General features: G+C 46.0%; 1 protein-coding gene across 4 annotated transcripts in view; it reads left to right on the top strand.

The window, feature by feature from the left end:
* Positions 1-25791, top strand: part of LOC137358667 (diacylglycerol kinase beta-like) — a 157396-nt gene that overhangs the window by 85532 nt on the left and 46073 nt on the right. For all 4 annotated transcript variants that reach the window (XM_068024816.1, XM_068024815.1, XM_068024817.1 and 1 more), the window contains exons 4-11: positions 5188-5305; positions 8173-8286; positions 11208-11257; positions 13085-13159; positions 14345-14464; positions 15227-15344; positions 17847-17935; positions 24377-24493. In XM_068024816.1, the coding sequence (XP_067880917.1) occupies positions 5188-5305; positions 8173-8286; positions 11208-11257; positions 13085-13159; positions 14345-14464; positions 15227-15344; positions 17847-17935; positions 24377-24493 (801 nt within the window). The remainder of the gene's footprint in view (positions 1-5187; positions 5306-8172; positions 8287-11207; positions 11258-13084; positions 13160-14344; positions 14465-15226; positions 15345-17846; positions 17936-24376; positions 24494-25791) is intronic.

The following is a 25791-nucleotide window of genomic DNA, read 5'->3' as shown; positions in this document are numbered from 1 at the left end:
AGTGTGAAGTGATATATTTTGGTAGGAAGACCGAAGAGAGGGAATATAAAATAAAGGGTACAATTCGAAAGGGGGTTCAGGAACAGAGGGACCTGGAGGTATATGTGTATAAGTCATTGAAGGTGACAGGACAGGCTGAGAGAGTGGTTAATAAAGTATACAGTATCCTGGGCTTTATTCATAGGGGCATAGAGTACAAGAGCACGGAAATTATGTTGAACTTGTATAAGACACCAGTTTAGCCTCAGCTGGAGTATTGTATCCAATTCTGGGCACTGCACTTTAGGAAGGATGTGAAGACATTGGAGAGAGTACAGAAAAGATTCACGAGAATGGTTCCAGGGATGAGGAATTTCAGTTATGAAGATAGATTGGAGAATTTAGGACTGTTTTCCTTGGAGGAGAGAAGGCTGAGAGGTGATTTGATAGAGGTATTCAAAATCATGAGGGGTCTGGACAGAGTAGATAGGGAGAAACTGTTCCCACTCATGAAAGGATCGAGAACGAGAGGGCACAGATTTAAAGTAATTGGTAAAAGAAGCAAAAGCGACATTCGGAAAACTTTTTCATGCAGCGAGTGGTTAGGATCCGGAATGCACTGCCTGAGAGTGTGGTGGAGGCAGGTTCAATTGAAGCTGTTGTGGAAATATTTAACCACCCTCAAGTCCACAGAATTAAAGCAAATGAAGACTTTATTTCAAGCATATGCAAGGGAGAAGCTTCTGGTAACCCAAAGAACTTCTCAATGATACAGAGTTTACAGCACACATTTATAGGATATAATAGTCATTACTCATTGATCACACTAGCCCCAACGCATACCAGGTTTACGACTTGATCAATGAACTGGATTGTGTGGCCCCCAACAAATGTTTCCTGTTATCTCAGCCCCCAACCTTGATGCTGCTAGTTCCCATGGTTTATTGTTGCTTGTCTAGTCTCCAATTTCCCCTTATCTCTTTTCTTAGTGAAGCAAGGACAGCATGTTTACACAGGCTGTTTGAGGAAATTAAGTACTGAGTTGTACAATCCCAGAATAATGGTCAAGTATCCCATCAGGCCAAAGGGTCCCTCACAACTACAGTGTTTCTTCTGAGATCATTAATGCATTCTAATGCTAAATCTACTAATGTCGACCCTTTGGCCCCACTTCAAAGCATTCAAAAGAGGATTAGACTGTTATCTGAAAAGGAAGAATGTGCAGGGTTACGGGGAGAAGGCAGGGATGGCAGTCGGTGAGATGCTCATTCGGAGAGCTAGTGCAGACACGACAGGCCGAATGGCCTCCTTCTGCACTGTATCAATTCTGTGATTCTGTGATAACTTTTGAAGACATACTGCAGACAGTCTCCAGGGAGTTGTTACTCAAATAGAATCCAAACCTGGACAAGAGGCCACCTTGAGCCAAATTTACCTACCTGGTCTGGAGGTTCAATTCAGCCGTCTCACACTAGTGGACAATCCACAATGTAAGAAACACATTTGCCTTGCCGCTAAAAGTGCACCCGAGAGAGTCCCGCTGTTGTGAAGCTCAATTCCATAGCAACAGAAGAGATAAATTCGGGACGGTTTGCAAAGAGCTGCTCTAATCAACTGATGCCCCCAGTAAATAGAAATCAAACTGTTCAGAGATTTCACGCATGCTTTAGCATCCTCTTGTTTATTTATGTCCTGAATAAAAATCTGATAAAGTTTAGTTTGTGAGCGTGGACAGAGTGATAAGGAGCTCCAGAAGAGTTAAGGGGTAATAATGCAAATGTAGGAAAGCTAAATTAAAACCAGAAACTGCTGGAAATGCAAAGTAGGGCCATCAAGATCTGAAAGGAGGAAAGACAGGTTAATGGTTCAGGCAGAGAGCCTGCAGCAGAACTGACAGAATCCCAACCAGTTCTGATGAAGGAACGCACCCAACATGTTGAGTTTCTCTTTTATCCAATTGCTTTTTTTTCATTTCCAAAATATACTTTATTCATAGAAATCTGTAAAAAATACATGACCAAACAGTTCCAGACAGCACCAAGTCAAAAATTACAAACATTGCAAAGGAGACCAGTTTCTTTCAATACAACCATGAGTTGCCTCACAACTCTTCCATTTCATTTTTCATGCCATATACATTTTACAGCAAACAAAAATTTTCCCAATACAGTTCGAGGGGTTTTCCATGGATCCAGCCCCTCAGTTCAGCTTGGTGGGAGGACCTTACACTGTGGTCTTTCCCCATTGAGCTTTTGCTGCGGCTGCCCCAAGCTGTATTGCGTCCCTCAGCACATAGTCCTGGACCTTGGAATGTGCCAGTCTGCAACATTCGGTCGTGGACAACTCTTTGCGCTGGAAGACCAGCAAGTTTCGGGCAGACCAAAGGGCGTCTTTCACCGAATTGATAGTCCTCCAGCAGCAGTTGATGTTTGTCTCGGTGTGCGTCCCTGGGAACAGCCCGTAGAGCACAGTCTCCTGTGTTACAGAGCTGCTTGGGATGAACCTTGACAAAAACCACTGCATCTCTTTCCACACCTGCTTTGCAAAGACACATTCCAGAAGGAGGTGGGCAACCGTCTCTTCCCCACCACAGCCACCACGAGGGCATAGTGCAGAGGGGGTGAGACTTCAAGACTTCGGGCGTGCATGAAGGATCTGACGGGGAGGGCTCTTCCCACCACCAGCCAAGCTACATCTTGGTGCTTGTTTGAAAGTTCTGGTGATGAGGCATTCCGCCAAATGACTTTGGCGGTCTGCTCGGGGAACCATCCGACAGGATCCACCATCTCCTTTTCCACGAAGGATAGGTGGTACGGCACGGTCCAACTGGATGGAGCGTTCCGCGGCAATGTGACCAGGCCCATCCTTCGCAACACCGGGGACAGATAGAACCTCAGCACGTAGTGACACTTGGAGTTTGTGTACTGGAGGTCTACACACAGCTTGATGCAGCCGCACACGAAGGTAGTCATCAGGATGAGGGTGACGTTGGGTACATTTTTCCCGCCCTTATCCAGAGGTTTGAACATAGTGTCCCTCCGGACCCGGTCCATTTTAGATCCCCAGATGAAGTGGAAAATGGCTCGGGTGACCGCCACAGCGCAGGAGTGGGGTATGGGCCAGACCTGCGCCATGTACAGCAACAACGTGAGCGCCTCGCACCTGATGACCAGGTTCTTAGCCACAATGGAGAGAGATCGCTGTGCCCAAATGCTCAGCTTGTGTTGTACCCTGGCTACTCGCTCCTTCCAGGTTTTGGTGCACGCCCCAGCCCCCAATTGTGTCCATCTCCAAACTGCTGCTCTGGCTAAAACCAACAATTGAACCTGGGACCTTCTAGCCTATATGACTCAGTATGACACCTCAAGGTGGCTTTACCCCATAGGCCATTTGGGAAACTGGAACATGAATTTACTTGGGGTTAAATTGGACAGGCCCGAAGATGGACGCAGGGATCGCGCTGTGCGATCACCCTGTGCCCATTCAGTGTAATGCAGCCAGCGAGTCAACTTCATGCTGCCAGCTCATTATAATGCTTTCTGCATGCAGCCAGTGTGAATTGCGCTGTTCATTGGCTGCATCCATCAGCAGGGGGCCCAATTTCATTACAAACTTGCACTACTTAAAGCCAGCCGGCACCTCTTAAAGGGGAGGTGCACTGTGGCAGGAATAGGTGCTGGGGCCATTCTACAAGTGAAAGTGACCTGGGAAAGAGTAAAGAATGGCTGACCATGGGAGAGAGCAGGCCCTCAGGTTTTCAGACACTGCACTTGAGGAGGTGGAAAGGAGGAGAGATATCCTGTATCTTCAGTGAAGCAGGAGGCCCACAAGACACATGATGACAAGGCACTAGGAACAAATAGGTAACAGGTCAATGCCAGGAGTTTAGCCCCAAGGACCTGGATACAGTGCCACAAGAAGTTAAATGACCTTAAATGAGTGGTCAAGGCCAGTGAATGCATCTTCAAATACCACATCCTACCAACTAGCCTCAACCACTGCTCAATTCACCACACTACCAACAATCTCCATCAATCAGAACTCATATCTGACATTCATACACTTCACCTCACCCTCACACATATAGCACTATTGGAAACCTCACACTCACATCTCACAGCTTGCACACACTGCCAGCCACATGACAGCCACATCACCCACACCTATTGCACTCGACAAGGTGACACACAATTGGAGACAGCAGGAACTAACTGGAGCAGATGGAGAGGCGTACCTGCATGTTCTAACCCCCACAGAGGAGATGGTGCTTACTATTATTGGAGTGGCCATAGCTGAGGCCATGGCCAGCTGTGGGGCTGAAACCATCTAAGGTGATGGTATCCTCATAGCAAATCCTCCTTCGCACATCCCACCTCCCCATTATCCCACCTCTAGACTTGACTATTCCAACACACTCCTGGCTGGTCTCCCAGATTCTACTCTCTGTAAACTTGAGGTCATCCAAAACTCTGCTGCCCATGTCTTAACTCACACCTAGTCCTGTTCCTCTATCACCCCTGTGCTCACTGACCTACATTGGCTCCCGGTAAGACAGCGCCTCAATTTTTAAAATTCACAACCTTGATTTCAAATACCTCCATGGCCTCGACCCTCCCTACCTCCGTAATCTCCTCCAGCCCCACAACCCTCCAGGATCTCTGCACTCTTCTAATTCTGGCCTCTTGTGCATCCCCGATTTTAATCACTCCACCACTGGTGGCCGCACATTCAGTTGTCTAGGCCCTAAGCTCTGGAATTCTCTCCTTACACCCCTCCACCTCTCTACCTCGCTTTCCTCCTTTAAGACACTCCTTAAAACCTACCTCTTTGACCAAGCTTTTGGTCATCTGACCTAATATCTCCTTATGTGGCTCAGTGTCATATTTTGTTTTATAACGTTTCTGTGAGGCACCTTGGGATGTTCTATTGCGTTAAAAGCGCTATATAAATATAAGTTGTTGGTGTATTAAAGTTAATGAATGCTTCAGTTGTTTGATTTTTAAAGGGCCTCCAAGAGCTGAGATTTCTCCTCCTTCAAAGGGGTTCCAATGGACAAATAGCAACCCCCCCCCAAAAGAATCCCAAGAGATGAGTCTGTCCCTTTAAACTGGATCATATTTCCTTTATAAAGTGGTCCCGATGCTTGAGGTGATCTTAAAGTGTGCAGGTTTTACCTATTTCCACCGATTTCTTTTTCTCTGTTTGCAGCACATTGATTTTGAAGGATTTCGAACATTCATGAAGATCTACCTAGATGTGGAAGACATTCCCAATCAATTTTGTCAGCACCTCTTTAGATCCTTTCAGACAAAGCCAAGTGAGAAAGGTGAGAGCAGCTTTAAAGTCTAACATCTATAGGTCATCAACATATCCATTGGCTTTACAGCAGGCCTGGAACAGTTTGTACTGACTGTGTCAAGCCTCACAACGCATCCCAATCAAATCACCACATTTATACTGGGTTAGCATCAGCCCCATTTTGTGCTTAACAGTTCCTATGGATAATCCCATTGGATAACATTTACAGCAAATCACAAGCAATAATATTTACAGATAACAACTACAGAGAATCCCGTGGGATAGTTCATACGGATATTCCCATGGATAACAACTGCAGATATTCCCGTGGGATAGCATTTACAGCAAATCACAAGCAATAACACTTACAGATATTCCCGAGGGATAACACCTACAGGGAATCCTGTGGGATAACACCTACAGATATTCCCGTGGGTTAACAATTGTGACTATGGTCCTTCATCAGTCACCCGAGCCATGCTCTCCAGCCCATTATTTGGAAATCTGCATGGCAGGTTTGTGAGTACACACCTCAGTACAGGAGTGACTGGGAGATTTAGCAACAAAATGATGCATAAGAATCTCATTCAGGGCATACAGGAATATTGCAAAATTACAGGCCAGGAAATGTGACTTAATCCCAACCCCATCTTCCCAAACCTAGTAAAGTCATACAACCCCATTTGCTGTACTTTTTGGATGAATGCACCAGATCACCCCTGTGCCTGAAACCTTGGCATAAATCATCCAGTACAGGAGGAGGCCATTCGGCCCTTTGCGCCAGTGCTGGCTCTTTGAAAGAACTATCCAATTAGTCCTCCCTGCTCTTTTCCCTTAAGCCCTGCATTCTTCCCTTCAAGTATTTATCAAATTCCTTTTAAAAGTTACTATTGAATCTGCTTCCTTCACCATTTCAGGCAGCGCATTCCAGATCACAACAATTCACTGTGTAAAAAAAAAACAAATCCTCCTCTCCCCTTCTGGTTCTTTTGCCAATTTATCTTAAATCTGTGTCCTTTGGTAACCGACCCTCCTGCCAGTGGAAACAGCTTCTCCTTATTTATTCTATCTGAACCATTCATGATTTTGGACGGCCAAATCAAATCTCCACTTAATCTTCGCTGCTCAAAGGAAAACAATCTCAGAATGTTCATCTGACAATTTAAACGCCCTTCTTTCCCTTTTGCACACCTTTATTCTTGTTCTTTTCTGGCAGGCTGTTCAGAAGGGCAACATTGCACATGACAAAATGAGGAGTTTAAGTTGTCATATAACATTCTGAGGTAGCTACCGAACAGATCTGGGTTGTCCCCATCAATGTTGGCTATTCCAGTAGATGAGAGTTCTCTGAGGAGATGGATCTCCCAAGTATATTGTGCATGCATTTTATAGCCACCATCTTCAGTCCCCACCATCTTAACAAAGCCACACTAAACAACACTTTCAGAATATTAAACCCGCAATCATTTCATCCCTGCACCTATATGTCTCTACAATGAATATCTGTATCCTGTTAACTGAGCTCAAAATACCATCCTTCATGTTTCTTCTCTGGGCTCATCAATATGTCAAAGCTAGACCAGAATGCATGATTACATTCATCGTAGGATTGTGCTATACTGACCTAACCCCTATAAGCCCCTGCACATTACTTGTGGACTTTTAGTGACTGGGCCCTGCTTCCCCTCCTCCCATTCTCCAACTCTGTCTAAGAGTGAACAATAAACACAGCCCAAACTCTCTCTTTCTGTCTGCTCTGTCTCTCTACCCAAACTCTCTATCTGTCTACCTGAACTCCCTATCTCTCTACCTGATCTCTCTACCTCTCTACCCAAACTCTCTCTCTCGCTGCCCGAAGTGTTTCTCTCTGCCCAAACTCTTTCTGTCTGCTCTCTCTCTGTCTGAACTCTCTCTCTGTTCCGCTTGGTGGAACACCTCCACTCAGTCCGTAAGCATGACCCCGAGCTTCCGGTTGCTGGCCGTTTCAGCACACCCCCCTGCTCTCATGCTCACATCTCTGTCCTGGGATTGCTGCAGTGTTCCAGTGAACATCAACGCAAGCTCGAGGAACAGCATCTCATTTACCGATTAGGCACACTACAGCCTGCCGGACTGAACATTGAGTTCAATCATTTCAGAGCATGACGGGTCCCCCTTTTTATGCTCAGTTATTTTTTTCTTTTTTTTCGTTTTCCTTTTTTATTTGTTATTTTCTTTTAGGTTTTTCAGTTTGTTTAGTTTTTTGTTTTTTTAATGTGTTTTTTTATGTATGTGCTTGGAGTGCTCTGTGCTTTGTCTTCCAGCACACCATTAACATACCGTTCGCTTTTGTTCCATGACCTCCTGGTCAGTTATTCTCTGTGACCTTGTCCTATCAACACCTTCTCCTTTGTTATCTCTTGCTCCACCCACGCTTTACTTGCTTAAAACCTTGCACATTTCTAATATTTGCCAGTTCTGAAGAAGGGTCACTGACCTGAAACATTAACTCTGCTTCTCTTTCCACAGATGCTGCCAGACCTGCTGAGTATTTCCAGCATTTCTTGTTTTTATTTCAGATTTCCTGCATCTGCAGTATTTTGCTTTTATCTCTCTGTGTCTGAACTCTCTCTCTTTGTTCGAACTCTCTCTCCTTCCCCGAACTCTCACTTTCTGTTCAAATTCTCTCTCTCTATTTGAACTCTCTCTCTCTGTTCAAAGTCACTCCCTCTCTTTGAACTCTCTGTCTGCTCTCTGTCTCTCTCTGTTCAAACGCTCTCTCCCTGCTCAAATTCTCACTCTCTCCTCCTGACCCTGTAGAACTGTCACTCCCCTCTTTACAGGACTGTTCCCTTTCTGCTGTCACTTGTGATGTGAACTCTAAATTACAAATGATTTCTTTTCCAATTTCTGTAGACACTCAAAACTCCAAAACAATTGATCCAACGGTGCCCGAGGTGGTCTTTGTGAAGGACGTTGTCTGTTATTTATCCTTCCTGGAGGGTGGCCAACCTGAAGATAAACTCAAATGTGAGTTCAGTCCTGAAAACAAAATTGTTTTGGATCTTTTGAAAATTAACAGTTAAGGAAATATTTGTTCAATGAATGACTTTTACACAAGAGTGGCAAGATAATGGCTATGTTACTGGATTAATATTAGGGCGGCGCAGTGGTTAGCACCGCAGCCTCACAGCTCCAGCGGCCCGGGTTCAATTCTCGGTACTGCCTGTGTGGAGTTTGCAAGTTCTCCCTGTGTCTGTGTGGGTTTTCTCCGGGTGCTCCGGTTTCCTCCCACATGCCAAAGACTTGCAGGTTGATAGGTTAATTGGCCATTATAAATTGCCCCTAGTATAGGTAGGTGGTAGGGAAATATAGGGACAGGTGGGGATGTGGTAGGAATATGGAATTAGTGTAGGATTAGTATAAATGGGTGGTTGATGGTCGGCACAGACTCGGTGGGCTGAAGGGCCTGTTTCAGTGCTGTATCTCTAAAAAAAAATAATAATCCAGAGAAATTGAGTTTAAATCCCACCACGGCTGTTTGAGAATTGGCAGTTGTTAAATGATTTGCAAATTTTTTTTAAAAAGCTGATAACAGCAAATGTGACAATGAAGCTGTTGGACTGTCATAGAAACCCAACTGGTTCATTAATGTTCGACCAGGAAGGAAAGCTGGCATCTTTACCTGGTTTAGCTGATCTGTGACTTCAGTCCCTCACCAACATAGTTGTTTCTTAACTGTCCTCTGAAGTGGCCTAGTCACACACTCAGTTGTATCAAACTGCTATCGGGGTTCAGGGAGAAGGCCCACCATCATATTTTGAGGGCAGCTAGAGATGAACAACAAATGCCAGCCTTGCCAATGATGCACACACCCCAAGAATGAATTAAAACATGTACTTTCATTAACCACCACTAGAGGGTTTTGTATGGGAAGCCAATAACCTTGAGTGGCTGATTTTCATTGGTTCAGAAACCAAGGCCAAGGGTGAAGGGTCACACTGTGGGATTTAAAAGGCTTTGCATCGGACTGTTTGCTGTTATTTATCCATTCTTGGAGGGAGGCTTGCCTGAAAACTGGAGAAGGTTTGGACTCCCACAGGTTTCAAATGTAGGGTAGGAGTACTGATTGTCACACAATGAGAATGCAGGAATGAGATAGATGGACAATAATCATTGTCAATAAAACAGAGACAGGAAAAGTTTCAGCAGATAGGGGGAGGTTGAAGGTGAAAGGGAAGAGAAGGATTGCACATCTTTTTACTTGTAATCTGTCGAAGATGTTTGCAGACTCTCGCCAACTATGGGAGCAGTGTTTGAAACTCGAATGGACTTTGAATTTACACAAGGCTGTTCGTTGCGAAGGGGGAAGGAAATGATTGACTCGAACAGGGAAACAAAACTTCTTGAGGACATCTTTAGAATTGAAGATGTGGGAGTTTCATTTACAATCGGAGGAGATAGTGAGGTCAGGAATGCCAAGAGGTGCAGGAGGACTAAGGGTAGGGCAATCAGTGGGAGAGGTGAAAGCTTCTGGGGCAAATGAAAGACATGAATAAACAGTATCTGAGGGATGAAAAATCATTGACTCATTGAAGACCATCCAGTGATTTAACCAGTACACTTCAAGAGGACAGCTTGAAGGCAGTTGACCAAGGTTGAGTGGAATCATCAACAATGTGATGGGTAGGATTGGATGGCGAATAGAGAAGGTCAATGATCTGAAAAGAGAATAGAGTGGGAGAAAGCATAGATTCCTGAGGAAACCCTTGAGTGAATGAAAAAGAGAGCATGAGCTACCAGAGGAATATGAGGGAAAAAAAACTAAAGGGTAAATTTGATGATCCCACTCTTGCAGCAGAGTGCCAATGAATCAGGGCTATGATGTTGTTGCTTCATCTCCAACCCACACTCTCTTTGTGAATGGCTTCCTCTCCGGGAACATGGGAATGTAGAATTTGCCCTTCGTATATATTGGTGAAAGTGTGCTAGACTCTGCCAGGCTTTGGCTCTGCCAAATTGACCAGAAATGAATTAGCAAAGTATTCAAGAGCAAAGCTCCAGGAGTGTCTAAACATGGGCAATAAACCATACTCGTAAACATGGCTAGAATGTCTTTCGACACTGAGTACCAAATGAGACAACACTTTCCTGCAGTTACTGACCACCAGCTTTTCAGTTCAACATTCCAGGGATTACAGTAAATGTTGTGCAGATGAGCAGGGCCCAAACTACTGTAACAAATACACAATAATATGACATACACTGAACCACTGGATAGAGCATACAGCCTGATATTTGCTCACTCACAGCTACTTAGGCAGGAGAACTGCAGGAAGAAGTACATTTAACTCCCAAGATTTAAAAAAAAAGTTCTGAGTTATCTGTTCGCTGTGTCGGTGATTTCACTGTTCACACTGGTGATTTCGCTGTTCACACTGGTGACTTCGCTGTTTACTGTGTCGGTGATTTCCTATTGAGCTGGATCACTTATTGTTTTGCTGCTTATTTTCTGATTTTTCTCAGCTGTCCTCGTGATATTCCTGCAAATAGGGAGGGTTAACTGTGGAGCTGATATTTTCCCTCAAGCACCTCACCTTCCAGTGTCATTATTTACGTGTGAACCATGACAGTGAGTTTCAGGAGACCATCCAACTGCAGAGGATAGTGAACTCTCATTGGATCCTGTCCTCATCCAGCAACTACATATGGTCACTTCCAGTCACGGTGCTGATCAGGAGCACATACTCTGGTCACCTAGCACCCAGCTGCAAACAACTGGCTCAATCCAGATCGACGATTGATCCTGAAACGTTTCTGATCTGTATGGCTCAGAGAAGCAAACTTTACCTGCGAGTTAATGAAATGGAAGCAGGTTGTCTTCATGAGGTGATGCCTTCTTGCTAAAAGCAGAGTCTAATATTCTTCATGTGTTTCTGTTTCCTTAACAGTTACGTTTAAATTGTATGACACCGATGCAAACGGACTCCTGGACAGTTCTGTAAGTTTTGCTGTTTGCTCAGGGTATCAGTACATTGCACCTCTAGGATATGTTTTATTTGTTACATATGTTGTGCACACCTTATTTGGGAATCCCACCTCTTAGCAGTCACTCTGGAGCAGCATTATTGGTGATTAAATCTCATGTCACTGCCAGTATTACGAGGTGACGAACAAGACTAGTGTGAGTTGACTCATCTGCCGTCCTCTGAGACGTGCTGCATCTCTCCTTGATTCCCTCCCCACCCTCGATGACATCTCCGATTGGGAAATCATGGGGAAGTCGTTGTGATCCAGGGCCATCCCATCATATGCAGGCTTGAGCTTCCAACCCACTGATTGCATTTGGAGGAGGAATCTCCTGTGACAAGTCCTCTGGTCCTCACTGGAAGAAAACAAAACTACACAAGGAATGCTGACAGCAGCATGTCCTCACAAGCAGGAAATGTTCACAGATGCAAATTTAAAGGAACATAATTCTGGGGATGTGGGCGTCGCTGGCTAGGCCAACATTTGTTGTGTATCCCCAATTGCCCTTGAGAGGGTGTTGGTGAGCTGCCTTCTTGAACCACTGCAGTCCATGTGAGGTAGGTACACCCAGCTGTTAGGAAGGGAGTTCTAGGATTTTGACCCAGCGACAGTGAAGGAACGACGATATAGTTCCAAGTCAGGATGGTGTGGGGCTTGGAAGGGAGGTTGCAGGTGGTGGTGTTCCCATGCGCTTGCTGCCTTTGTCCTTCTAGGGGGTAGAGGTTGTGGGTTTGGAAGGTGCTGTCTAAGGAGCTTTGGTGCATTGCTGCAGTGCATCTTGTAGATGGTACACACTGCTGCCACTGTGTGTCAGTGGTGGAGGGAGTGAATGTTTGTGGATGGGGTGCCAATCACGCAGGCTACTTTCTCCTGATTGGTGTTGAGCAAGTGGAGAGGGAAGTATAGATGATGGACAGGCATTGGGGAGTCAGGAGGTGAGTTACTCATCACAGAATTCCCAGTCTCTGGCCTGCTCTTATAGCCACAGTATTTATCTGCCTGGTCTAGTTAAGTTTCTGGTCAATGATAGCCCTCCAGAATGTTGATAGTGGGTCATTTAGTGATGGTAATGCTGTTGGTTAGAACTGCAACTAATTCTGGAACACAGGTCTTCAGTACTACAACCGGGATTTTGTCAGAACCCAGCACACAGCACACAGCTGCTTTTTTGATGTCACCTGGAGTGGATAGAATTGGCTGAAGACTAGCTTCTGTGTTGCTGGGGACCTCAGGAAGAGGCTGAGATGGATCATCCACACGGCACTTCTAGCTTCAGCCTTGTCTTTGCGCTGATGTGCTGGGCTCCCCCATCATTGAGGATGGTGATGTTCGTGGAGCCTCGTCTGGTTAGTTGTTTAATTGTCCACCACCATTCATGACTGGATATGGCAGGACTGCAGAGCTTAGATCTGATCCGTTGGTTGTGGCTGGATGGTAATGGGAGAATGAAGGATATGCTGCGCCATGAGGTTACAGATTGTGGTTTAATACAATTCTGCTGCTGATGGCCCACAGCGCCTCATGGATGCCCAGTTTTGAGCTGCCATATGTGTACACCCTGAGAGAATAGGTTGTCAGTTGCAGGCTTCACTCCTGACAAAGCCTCGCCCACCAAGAGCTCAGATTGGAAATTTCGAGGAGTCTGGTGCATGTCTTTTCTGGCCATGATATTGAAGAGTGGTAAATCCATATTGGCATGTGCCCAATTTTCTGCTAGATGCTCAGCAGTGTTGAATTCCTCACACACTACTTTATAGCAGCAATATCTGATCTGATGTGTTGCTCCTTCTGTCTTCAGGAAGTTGATCGGATCATTGCCCAAATGATGCACGTGGCAAAGTATTTGGACTGGGATGTGACAGAACTCAAACCTGTGAGTCTTTCGTGTGGTTAACCCTAATGTCCACGAATGTAACAACACCATTAACCCACTGGTTAAACATTTCTGCACCCACTTGTGTAAGAAATGGATTAACTGGTATTGAACCAGTGTTATCTTGTTTATTACAAATATTGAAAGGATGAAATCAGTAGGTTTGGAGCCACTTCTCCCCTTCTCTCCCATTCTTTCCATTCTCTCCCCTTTCTGAGCCCTTCACTTTTACACTTCACCCCAATTGTGCATTTGATACAGACAAGATAATCAATGGTGGAGAGGGAAGCAAAGTTAACATTTCAGGTCTGTGACCTTTCATCAGAACTTGCAAAGGTTAGAAAAGAATTAGGTTTTCAGCAAGTGAAGGAGAGGTTGGGTGGGGGAGAGAACAAAGGGAAAGGTGTTTGATCGGGCAGAGGGAGATTAAATAACAAAGCTGTCCTGGGACAAAGGCAAAGAGTCTGTTAATGCTTGTGGTGAAAGACAATGCATTAGTCCAGCGAGGGTGTTAATAGCAGAATAATGAGCAGCTCTGACTACATAAAAAGCAGGCACGTGGTTAAAAAATAAAATATTAAAAAAAAGGCCAGTCATGCTCTGAAGTTATTGAACTCAATGTTCAGTCCACAAGGCTGTAGAGTACCTAATCGAAGAATCAGGTGCTGCTCCTCGAGCTCGCGTTGATGTTCACTGGAACACTGGAGCAGGCCAAAGACAGAAATGTTGACATGAGAGCAGGGGGAAGTGTTGAAAAGGCCAGCAACCAAGGCCCCAAACACTCCTTTCAGGTGAAGCCGCAATTTCCTTGTACTTCTTTCAATATAGTATACTGTATTTGCTGCTCACAATGCCGTCTCCTCGACGTTGGGGAGACCAAACGCAGACTGGGTGACCGCTTTGCTGAACACCTCCGCTCAGTCCGAAAGCATGACCCTGAGCTTCCGGTTGCTTGCCATTTCTTTTCTAACCTTTGCCAGTTCTGATGAAGGGTCACAGACCTGAAACATTAACTTTGCTTCTCTCTCCACAGATGCTGCCAGACCTGCTGAGTATTTCCAGCATTTCTTGTTTTTGTTTCAGATTTCCAGCATCTGCAGTATTTTGCTTTTATTAAGATAATCAACTGGTTGAGTTTCCTCCGTTCCATTAATCTCACTTTCGAACTTATTTCGCTCCATTTAGATTTTAAAAGAGATGATGAAAGAGATTGATTATGATGGGAACGGCACTGTTTCATTGGACGAATGGATCAAAGGAGGGATGACAACAGCTCCATTATTGGTCCTTCTCGGACTGGAAGCTGTAAGTAATATATCAGCACTGAGCTATTTGAAGGTACATTGCTGTTTGCAAGGGGTGTTCTGGAAAGCTAATATTGCTGAAACAGATCAGTTCTCAGGGGTTTTCAACATGTACTGGGGCTGTGTAGTGCCTCCTAATAAGCACGTTTCTTTCCACAAGACATCACAATAAGAGACACACAAGTGAGGTCAGTGTGAGTAATCAGATGAGCAAAGCAAAGTGAAGCATTGACGACAGCAGAATCCCAGACAGTGGAAAGAGTTGGGAAAAAAACTCTCACCTCCTCCCTCACCCCACTGCTCCCCAAACACTCTCATCCCCATCCCTCCTAAGAACACACACAGACACATAGAGACACACAACTAATGCTGCAGCTGGTGGCTGCTGCTGGAGGTGACCATCCTGGAGGCCGAGGAGGGTCGCCTGCCACATGGGTAATTGTGGCTGTGGCGGGAAGAGGCCCTTAATTAGGAATTAATTACCCGGTTAAGGGCCTCAATAGGTGGTGATGCGAAGGCCGTTCACAGGCCTTCCCAGCCTGGACTAAATTTCAGTGGAGGTTGGACGGTGGCGGCAACCAATCACCAACCCCCCCCCCCCACCCCCCGCCACCATCCCACCCAATTTTTCTGCTCTCCCCGCCTCTAAACACGCCGCGAGGGAGAGCGTAAAATTCCACCCAATGTATTTGTTTGCGGGGGTGACTCCACTGCTTATTATTCTGTCCCATGGCGTGGTATCTTTGTTTTTGTTTCTCTGCAGAGTTTAAAGGATGATGGGCAACATATTTGGCGACTGAAACATTTTAATAGACCGGTGTATTGTAACATGTGCCAAAACATGCTGCTGGGGATCAGAAAACAAGGATTATGTTGTACTTGTAAGTAAGTGTTTTGCTCTGTAATTCCCCTCCTAAACTTCTCAGCCTGTCTTCCTGTCTCATCTCCTTTGTGACACTCCTTAAAACCTACCTCTTTGACCAGGCTTTTAGTTACTGGTCCTAATATCTCCTTATGTGGCTTGGTGTCAAATTTTGATCGATGACGCTCCTGTGAAGCACCTTGGGATATCTTCTGCCACATTGAAGGTGCTATATAAATGCAAGTTGTTGTTTAAAAATATCCGCTTAATACAAGAGCCTTTTTTTTTTTCTAGTTCTGTCCTATACTGAAGGTGCTGAATCTTGCTGGGTACAGTGATAGTCACTGCAAGTACTGGAGGACTATCAGTAGGCTAATTGACCAAGGCAAGGGGGCGATTGTGGCCCAGGCTAGTCTTGTCCTCACCTCATATTCGCACAGATAAACTTTCCGCCAGAGTTCACTGGATGGCCATCAGACCTCAGCAGGGTTTTCGTTGCAGCAGCCTAGAGATGCAGAAGCCACTGGCCTGTAGCCCAGGTGATAACCCTGGCTGCAATTGGCTCATTCAGCTCTGAGCAAGAGTTCAAACTGGGATCTTCCTGATCTCTGTGGCTTAGTACTCCATCACATGGTGCATTTAACCCCTGGCTCGGGTTGCCAATGCTGGTTGGACATATTCCTGGAGGTTTCATCACATGACCTCCGACCTCTAACCACTCTGCCTGATTAAGCAGCTGTTTTCCCCCATCTACCACTTCACAGCTACTACCAGGGGATCTATACACAACTCCCACTACAGTCTTAAATTATTTTCTATTTCTTAATTCTACCCATAAAATCTCCACTCCCTGTTTCCCTCTCGTTATATCCTCTCTCATCATTGACGTGATTTCATCCTTAATCATTAAAGCTACTCCTCCCCCTCTACCATTTTCCCTATCTTTCCTGTAGATCTTATAACCTGGTATATTTAGTTCCCAGTCCTGACCGTCTTGCAGTCATGTCTCAGTAATGGTTACCATGTCATACCCTCAAAGCTGAATTTGTGCCTGCAATTCATTACTGTTCATTATACTCGGTGTGTTTGTATAAAGAGTGCTTGTTTATGCCACACACCCTAACCTGTCCTTCTGCTATAATGTTTTACTCACACGTTTCCTATTTCTCTCTCCTGGTTTAATTACTTTACATCTTTTAGTTTTCCCTTCACCTGTGGTGCCTAAAGCACAATTTCTGACTGTTACCCTACTCACTTCCCTTCTGTTTGTTTTTGACCTATTATTAATGCGATCTTTTCACCTAAACCCTCCCCCCATTTACTGGTTTAAAGTCCTTGTGACCGCCCTATTTATCCTTTTATCCTTTCCGCCAGGACCCTGGACCCAACCCAGTTCAGGTGGAGTTCATCCCAATGTACAGTTCCTTCCTGTCCCAGTACTGGAACCTTTCTTCCCACACCACTCCTTCAGCCATGTGTTCATCTCCCTAATCTGCTTATTCCTATGCCAATTTGTACATGGCGGGGGTAATAATCCTGAGATTATAACCTTTGAGGTCCTGTCCTTTAGCTCCTAGTTTCTTGTACTCTTCAAACAGGACCTCTTGCCTACTCTTCCCTATATTGTTGGTGCCAACATGGATCCAATCCTGCCTACAAAGCTTGTTATCCCCTCTAATTATTAAATCCCCTACAACTACCACATTAGGTGTCCCTATCTCCTTCCCCTCCTCCTCCTCACTTTGGACAGCCTCCTGTTCCACATTCTGGCTTTCCTTCCGACTGTCTTTATCCTTATCCTCACAGGTAGCAAGTATATCGTACCTGTTGGATAGGATCAGTTTCTGTGGTTCCTCATTCTGTATCTCACCTGGGTTCCCTTTACTCTGTACACTATCAGCCACACTAACCCCATTCTGAAACTATACCTTTTTGTAAGGTGTGACCTAAGTCTGGAGCAAATTGCCCTGATACTGCCTGATACCTGATACTGTTATGTATCGGAGTGTCTCCAACTCACATTCCATAGATTCGAGATGGGGACATCTACTGCAGATGTGTTCACTTGGGACAGTCTCGCTGTCCATAAACTCCCACACACTGCAGTCCAGACACACAACCTGCTCTGCCATCTCAGTATAGATTATTTATATCTGCTTTTTAGTTTGTTGCAAGTTTTTTTTTCTCTACACACTAACTTACACTAAAACACTGGACAAAATTTTACATACTTGCTCCCTCAAGCCTCATGGACCATGACCCTTAATCTTACCTTTACCCACACTCATAACATTACCCATACCCATACCATTAGCCATACCCTTACCCTTATCCTTGCCTGTACCCTTACCCATATCCTTACTCTTTACCACACTGCCCATCTACTGGGCTGACTGAACAGTGGCATTTATTTGGAGGTATTGGCAGACTGTGCCACCATCCCTCCCTGCCAAGGTGACTAATTTTAAGCATGACAAAGTGAACAGATAATAAAATAACCAAATGCTTTGCTGTTTTGCAGTTTGTAAATACACAGTCCACGAACGCTGTGCCTCAAAAGCTCCTTCATCCTGTATCAGGACTTACGCAAAATCCATAAAGGACACAAATGTAAGACTTTGCCTTTATTTTCTTTGTTTCTGTTTGAATGTTCATTGTTTATTTTCTTCCATTCTTTTTATTCAACTGCCACCCAGCTGGTTTGGAACTTGGCAGCTCGTTTTTGGCTTTGCTGCTCAGATATTTGTGAAAACCAAACCAGACGTTGGGGGTCCATTTGTTGCACTTGCATCTGAGCTTTACGACCTGAGATCTTCGTTCCAGCGAAGGTTTCAAATGACTCTGGTCAGGACAATCCCATCCCTCTCCCCCACAAGACCTCACCCCCTACCCCACCCACTGTTTCAGTTTGTGGGCAAAAGCGATGGCAGCTATCGGGCAGTGCCCCCTGCCATGCCTGATCCAGGTGTGACCAGAGCCCTGGTGTGACTGGTCAGCCAGTTAAGCATTCATTCCTTCCTCATGGAGAAGTGCTAGGCCCTGTTCAAAGCCGTCCCCTCACAATGGGTACGGCCCATTCACAATGACTCAGGAGCGGGACATCTTTACATCGCAAAGTGTTCATTCCCAGGCTTCCTCTAACTTGGAACCTTAAGTGATGAACATGGTAACAAGGGCAACTGAAAGACACAGACATAGAGTCATAACGGCACAGAAGAAGGTCTCCCATCGAGTACATACCAGCTCTCTGTTCACTGTCATCATTCATTAAGATCCACTGAACCTTGAGAGTGTCACTTCCAGTATCCATGAGATTAGGGAGGATCCCTTTTCCAGTGGGTAAGAGAACTTGGCAGACAGCCATCAATCTCCAAATTTGCTCTGTCGATGATGCTGCTGTACATGGTGTCAGCATGGTTGCGTGTGTCACACTCTCTCCTCTGAGTCAGAAGGTTGTAGATTTGAGTCCCACTCCAGAGACTGAAGCATATCATCCAGGCTGACAGTCCAGTGCAGTACTGAGTGAGTACTGCCAGAGGTGCCGTCTTTCAGATGAAGTGTTAAATTGAGGGTCTGGCTGTTCTCTCAGGTGAATGTGAAAGATCCCATGGCACTACTCTGAAGAACAGGGGAGTTCTCCCCAGTGTCCTGGCCAATATTTATCCCTCAATCAACATCACTGAAACAAATGCTCTGGTTATCATCACATTGCTGTTTGTGTGATCTTGCTGTGTGCAAATTGGCTGTTGCATTCGTAACTACACTTCAAAAATTTTTCATTGGCTTGAAAGCGCTTTGGGATGTCCTGAGGTTTCAAAGGCATTCTACTAATACAATTTTTTTTTCATGATTGGCACAATGATACACTATGGGTGGGAATAAAAACAAGTGCAATCGAAGTAACAGTAGAGGCACTAGTAGATCTCTGGTGGCATTGCTCACCGTGTGTCAGGATACAGTGGAGTTGAGCATCATCTAGTTGCCGCAACCTGTAACTGCAGCATTACACGGAGTTGTTTGCACGGGAAATCCCCATTATAACCGAGTACGTTGGGATTTTCAGGGTTAAATGTTGGCATAGAAGGCATGACCAATAATCGTGGCAAAGGGAACTGAAGGTTTTGGACAGGAAATGCACAGAAACACAAGATTCTTCATATAATAGATGTAGGCTTAAAATAAAATGGTTGGCAGAGGAATTTCAGCTGAATGTGATATTAATGGTTCAATGCCTAACACAGACAGTCATTTCTAGGTATCCATACTTGCATTCAGCTCGAAATGGAAACAACAAATGAGCAGTGCAATGGAGTGACCTCTCACATAGGGCTTCGTCCTGTGAAAATGGGTCATCAAGAAGGTGGATAATTGGAGTGCAGATAATGAATGTTCCAGTGTATTGAGAATGACAGCTCAGTTCCTCAAATGGTAATGGGAAGAGAGAGAATTCCAGAATCCCCCGACCAATTTGTGTACCAACATCATAAATACCAACCAGACAAAGTCTTCACAAACATTTTGAAGGTGTCCCAACATAGGGAGCTGAGAGGAATTCCTTTGTAGGTATCAACACTTTCCTCCCCAAACCCCTTAATTTTCTCCCCTTCTTTCCTGAGGATATTGGAGCCAATTTCCCTGTCAATGGTGCCGAGTCTCTGCCTCCTTTGCATTGCTCTTGGGTTTCTGGCACTTATCCTCCCTCGTTTCCCTGTAATTTGGTTAGCAAGGTACCCATTTGGAAAACTGCTCGAAAGACGCAGGCCTTAAGGCCCTGTGTCCAGCCCCTCTGAGTGCAAGATTAAAGATGTTTAGCAAGTGGGTCAGCAGGGAGGTCCCATTTTCCTCCCTTCAGGGATCAGCTGGCGCTTTTGTGGTGACATTCTTTTTTGGATAGGAGTCCGAAGGCATCAACTGTGGCAATCGTTGCTGAGGCCACTTGGGCCTGCAACTGAGGCTGACTTTCCTCGTCCATGCCCTGGTGTTAGCTCTGCCAGGGTGGAGGACAGGTCTGCGCTGAGGGTGTGACTGGGCCATGTAAATGACCAGGCCCATGAAACCTGGACCCACTGAGGCTTGGATGGGCACAGCACTGCACGCAGTCCAGCTCAAGGGCAAAGGGGACCAGCAAAATCAGGCCCACTCTTGCAGGTCCCATGGTGGCAGTATGGTGCTTATCACCAAATCACACCTTGGCCTGACGCCTTACTCCTCTGGCACTTTCTCCTCCTTTGAGCATCTCACCTTGTCCCACCCTCTCACCTCTCATTCAAAATCATCTGTTATCTACTGCCCTCCCAAGCACGATAAAAATTTTCTCACTGAAATATCTTCACTGCTTTCGTCTCTCAGCCTCTGCACTGAAAGACTTCTCAACCTCTGTCCCTAGAAAAAAACTACCCCCTAATTCACTTTCAACTGTACTTTCAAAATCACAACCATCTAGCCTTTGGCCCTCTGTTCACCACAACATTTCTGCAGCTACTGATTTGGCCAACTGCACCCTCACCTCCACCTTTTCCCTAGTCTCCAGTAAAACCATTACTCTCTCTCTCTCTCCCTGGCCATTTCCCCAGTATGGCCCTCATCTCCACTCAGTTAGGTCCCAGGGACACAGACTTGAAAGGATATGGCAGACAACTGGTTTAACCATCCACTGCCAGATCTTTGTCACTAAGATCGAGACCATCCAATCAGCTGCCTCTGCCACATCCCTCCCTTCCACTAGCCCATTGGGCCAAACTTCCTCTAAAGCTCCCCCCACCCTAGCCCTGAACCTGTATCTTTCTCCAGTTTCTCTCCTATCTCCCCTCATGCCCTCTCATCTTGTTCATGAGACCCACCTCCTGCTCCATCGATCCTATTCCCACGAAACTGCTGATCACCCAACTTCCTATCTGGTCCCCATGTTAGCCAATATTGTCAACAATTCTCTCTCTCCAGGTGTTGCCCCTTTCTCCTTTAAATCTGCTGTCATCACCCCTCGCCTCAAAAATCAACCCTTGAGCCCACCGCCCTTGCAAACTACCATCCATCTTCAACCTCCCTTTCCTCTCAAGTTCTTGAACGTGTTGTTGCCTTCCAAATCCATGTCCATCTTTCCCGGAACTCCATGTTTGAATCTCTCCAGTCAGGTTTCCCGTCACAGTACTGAAACAGCTCTTATCAAAGTCACAAATGACATCCTTTGTAACTGTGACAAAGATAAACTTTCCCTCCTCGTCCTTCTCGACCTGTCTGCAGCCTTTGACCACACCATCCTCCTCCAAGGCCTCTCCACTGTCGTCCAGCTGGGTGGAACTGCTCTCACCTGGTTCCATTCTTATCTATCTAATCGTAGCCAGAGAGTCACTTGCAATGGCTTCTCTTCCTGCTCCCACACCGTTACCTCTGGTGTCCTCCAAGGATCTATCCTTGTCCCCCTCCTATTTCTCATCTACATGCTTCCCCTTGGTGATATCATCCGAAAGTACAGCGTTCATTTTCACATGTACGCTGATGACACCCAGCTCTACCTCACCACCACCTCTCTCCACTCCTCCACTGTTGCTGAATTATCAAACTGCTTATCCGACATCCAGGACTGGATGAGCAGAAATTTCCTCCAGTTAAATATTGGGAAGACTGAAGCCATTGTTTTCAGTAATATAAAAGCAAAATACTGCGGATGCTGGAAATCTGAAACAAAAACAAGAAATGCTGGAATCACTCAGCAGGTCTGGCAGCATCTGTGGAAAGAGAAGCAGAGTTAACGTTTCGGGTCAGTGACCCTTCTTCGGAACTGACAAATATTAGAAAAGTCACAGATTATAAACAAGTGAGGTGGGGGTGGGGCAAGAGATAACAAAGGAGAAGGAGCAGATTGGACCGGGCCACATAGCTGACCAAAAGGTCACGGAGCAAAGGCAAACAATATGTTAATGGTGTGTTGAAAGACAAAGCATTAGTACAGATTAGGTGTGAATATACTGAATATTGAACAGCAGCAAGTGCAAACCTGAAGAAAAACAACCTGAAAAAAACAGTGGGTAAGCAAACTGAACAAACTAAGATGAAATGAAATAAATGCAAAAAAAGATTGTAAAAAATGTAAAAAGGAATGTAAAAAAAAGGAAGAAAAAATAACTAAAAATGTAAGTAAAATGGGGGGCTGTCATGCTCTGAAATTATTGAACTCAATGTTCAGTCCGGCAGGCTGTAGTGTGCCTAATCGGTAGATGAGATGCTGTTCCTCGAGCTTGCGTTGATGTTCACTGGAACACTGCAGCAATCCCAGGACAGAGATGTGAGCATGAGAGCAGGGGGGAGTGTTGAAATGGCAAGCAACCGGAAGCTCAGGGTCCTGCTTGCGGACTGAGCGTTTCAGTCCCCGCTCCAATCTCCATTCTCTAGCTACCGACTCCATCCCTCTCCCTGGCAACAGTCTGAGATCAAGTCAGTCTGTTCGCAACCTTGGTGTCATATTTGACCCCGAGATGAGCCTCCGACCTCATATTCGCGCCATCACTAAGACCACCTCTTTCCACCTCTGTAACATTGCCCGACTTCACCCCTGTCTCAGCTCATTCTGCTGCTGAAATCCTCATTCATGTCTCTGTTACCTCTAAACTTGACCATTCCAACCCACTCCTGGCTGGTCTCAGACATTCCACTCTCCGTAAACTTGAGGTCATTCAAAACTCTGCTGTCCGTGTCCTAACTCTCACCCTATCCCGTTCCACCATCGCCCCTGTGCTCGCTGTCCTACATTGGCTCCCGGTCAAGCAACATCTTGATTTTAAAATTCTCATCCTTGTTTTCAAATCCCTCCATGGCCTCGCCCCTCCCTATCTCTGTAATCTCCTCCAGCCTCACAACCCTCCAAGATATCTGCACTCCTCTAATTCTGGCCTCTTCAACATCCCCAATTTTAATCACTCCGCCATTGATGGCCACACCTTCAGTTCCTAGGCCCCAAGCTCTGGAATTCCCTCCCTACACCTCTCCGCCTCTCCGCCTCACTTTCCTCCTTTTAAGACACTCCTTAAAACCTACCTTTGTCCAAGTTTTTGGTCACCTGACCTACTATCTCCTTAGAACCATAGAAATATTATGGCACAGAAGGAGGCCATTCAGCCCATCGTGTCCGTGCCGGCCGAAAAAACTAGCTGCCCAATCTAATTCCACCTTCCAGCACCTGGTCCATAGCCTTGCCGGTTACAGCACCTCAGGTGCAGGTCCAGGTACCTTTTAAAAGAATTGAGGATTTCTGCCTCCACCACGGTCCCAAGCAGCGAATTCCAGACACCCACCTCCCTCTGGGTAAAAAAGCTTTTCCTCATCTCCCCTCTAATCCTTCTACCAATCACCTTAAATCTGTGCTTGGCATGAAATCTCCTTATGTGGCTCAATGTCATACTTGGTTTTATAATGCTCCTGTGACATGCCTTAGGACAATTTATTCCATTTAATGGCACTATGCAAATATAACTTGTTGTTTTTGTTGTTTTCCAGTTTGTCAGATTGATTTTGGACGGTGTAGACTGTCTGATTTTCAGATTGGACCTTGTGGCCCAAGAGTGGACCATCTGGTTGAACAGTGCAAAATCTAATTGTGGACCAAACTGTCTGGTTTTTGAGTAGAATGTCCAATTTGGAGGGGCCTGTCTGGAGGTTTGCACTGGGGAGGAGGTAGGGCTGAGTAGAGGCTGGATGAGGGAAAACCTCTCCGCCTGTCCACCTCACTTTCCTCCTTTAAGACACTCCTTAAAACCTACCTCTTTGACCAAGCTTTTGGTCACCTGACCTAATATCTCCTTCTGTGGCTCAGTGTCATATTTTGTTTTATAAACGCCTTGGGACGTTTTATTACATTAAAGGTGCTATATAAATGCAAGTTGTTTGGGTCCACAGGCAGCATTCTGGTGTAGGGAGTATGCTGGTGGACCTCACTATCTAGGGTGTTCACCACAGAATGGCTTTGTCACTGGATCAATGTGAATCCTGGCTTGTTTGGCAAAAAAAAATTGATTTAAAGAGCAATTCTCTTCAAACATCTTGCAATTCTCGTTTCAGGTCATGAAACACATGTGGGTCGAAGGGAACTGCAACATCACCTGCGGTAGCTGCCCAAAAACCATCAAGAGCTTTCAGCGGCTGACTGGTCTGCACTGTGTCTGGTGCCACAACACTGTGAGTCACTCCTAGTCAAACTCTTCATTCTTAATAATGCTTTAATTTTAGCAATGTCAGTAGCTGTCAGGAATAAAATGTCATTTTAGTGATATCAGTAATTGGTAGTACATGTAACTTCCTGATAAGTCATAATTATAACATTAATTTAAGTCATATCAGTAATTAGTGATAGAAATTACTTTAGCATCTGGGAGAGCAGCAACTGAATAGTTTACAGGTACTGTAGAAGTTATAGCAACCTTTCTAATGTTTGTTAGAGGTTTCTTTAGTAAGCTTTCTTACATGCATAAAGAACGACAGAAAACTAAACTTAGTATGTTCCAGAATAAATGCTAACTCACCGGGCATCGTGTTTGTGCAACATATTAATTGTAGCCCTTGTAAAGGGGCGGCGTCCAGGGCGGTGGTTGCGTAAGGCTGGGAGAGGAGTTCACCGCAGAGACAGGGTGAACGGCTGGCAATCCGGGAAAGGACTGCTGATGAAGACCCTGCCAGTGGTGGCCAAGCTTGGAAGGCCACTTGGCTGTGTTCGGGGAGCCCGTCCACGGCAGCGATCAGGAGGAAGAGCGGCCACATGGTCCCGGCAGCGGCTCCCGCTCACTCGGCGACTCCGCGCTGTTTCCACACAAACTTTCCCCACAACTCTGGCTCGGATCCCGATCCCGATCCCAGTAGTAGTACACCTTTGTAAAAGGGACAATGGTGGGAGCTGATGCAATGTTTTATTACCTGCACCCCCTTCAGCCCCCCTCCCCACTCCCAGCTCACCCCCCTCGCACCCCCTTCCCCCCACCCCCCTTGCACCCCCTTCCCAGCTCCCCCTTGCACCCCCTTCCCAGCTCCCCCTTGCACCATCTTCCCCTCGCACCCCTTTCCCCTGAACCCCTCTCCCCTACCCCCTGCAGCCCCCCCTCCCAGCTCCCCCCACACCCCCTTCCCTCCACCCCTTCCCACCGCACTTCTCCTCCTCGCACCCCCCGCACCCCCTTCCCCCCTTCCCTCCACCTCCTCCCACCGGCATCCACCTACCCCTGTGTAGGGGCCCCAACAACCCCACTGCCTTGTGGGCGTCTCGGGAGAGACCAAGGCTAAAGGAGTAAACCATAACAGAAAATCCGGAGCGGAACCCTGAAAGTGGTCATGTGTCACCTTTGGCATGTTTCCGGCAGTTCCTGCAGCCATACTGGTGCCAAACGTCGTGCTCTGCACTCCTTTGGACCCCACCAGGAAGGCCGAGAGGTGGGTTTTGACGCTTGGGCAACTCACAACCTCCATACATCCGCCCAGGCATGCGC

Source organism: Heterodontus francisci, chromosome X (genome assembly GCF_036365525.1).
Source record: "Heterodontus francisci isolate sHetFra1 chromosome X, sHetFra1.hap1, whole genome shotgun sequence".
In the NCBI taxonomy this organism is placed as follows: domain Eukaryota; kingdom Metazoa; phylum Chordata; class Chondrichthyes; order Heterodontiformes; family Heterodontidae; genus Heterodontus; species Heterodontus francisci.
Note: the sequence above shows the minus strand (reverse complement) of the source record. Positions and strands in the feature narration are given on the sequence as shown.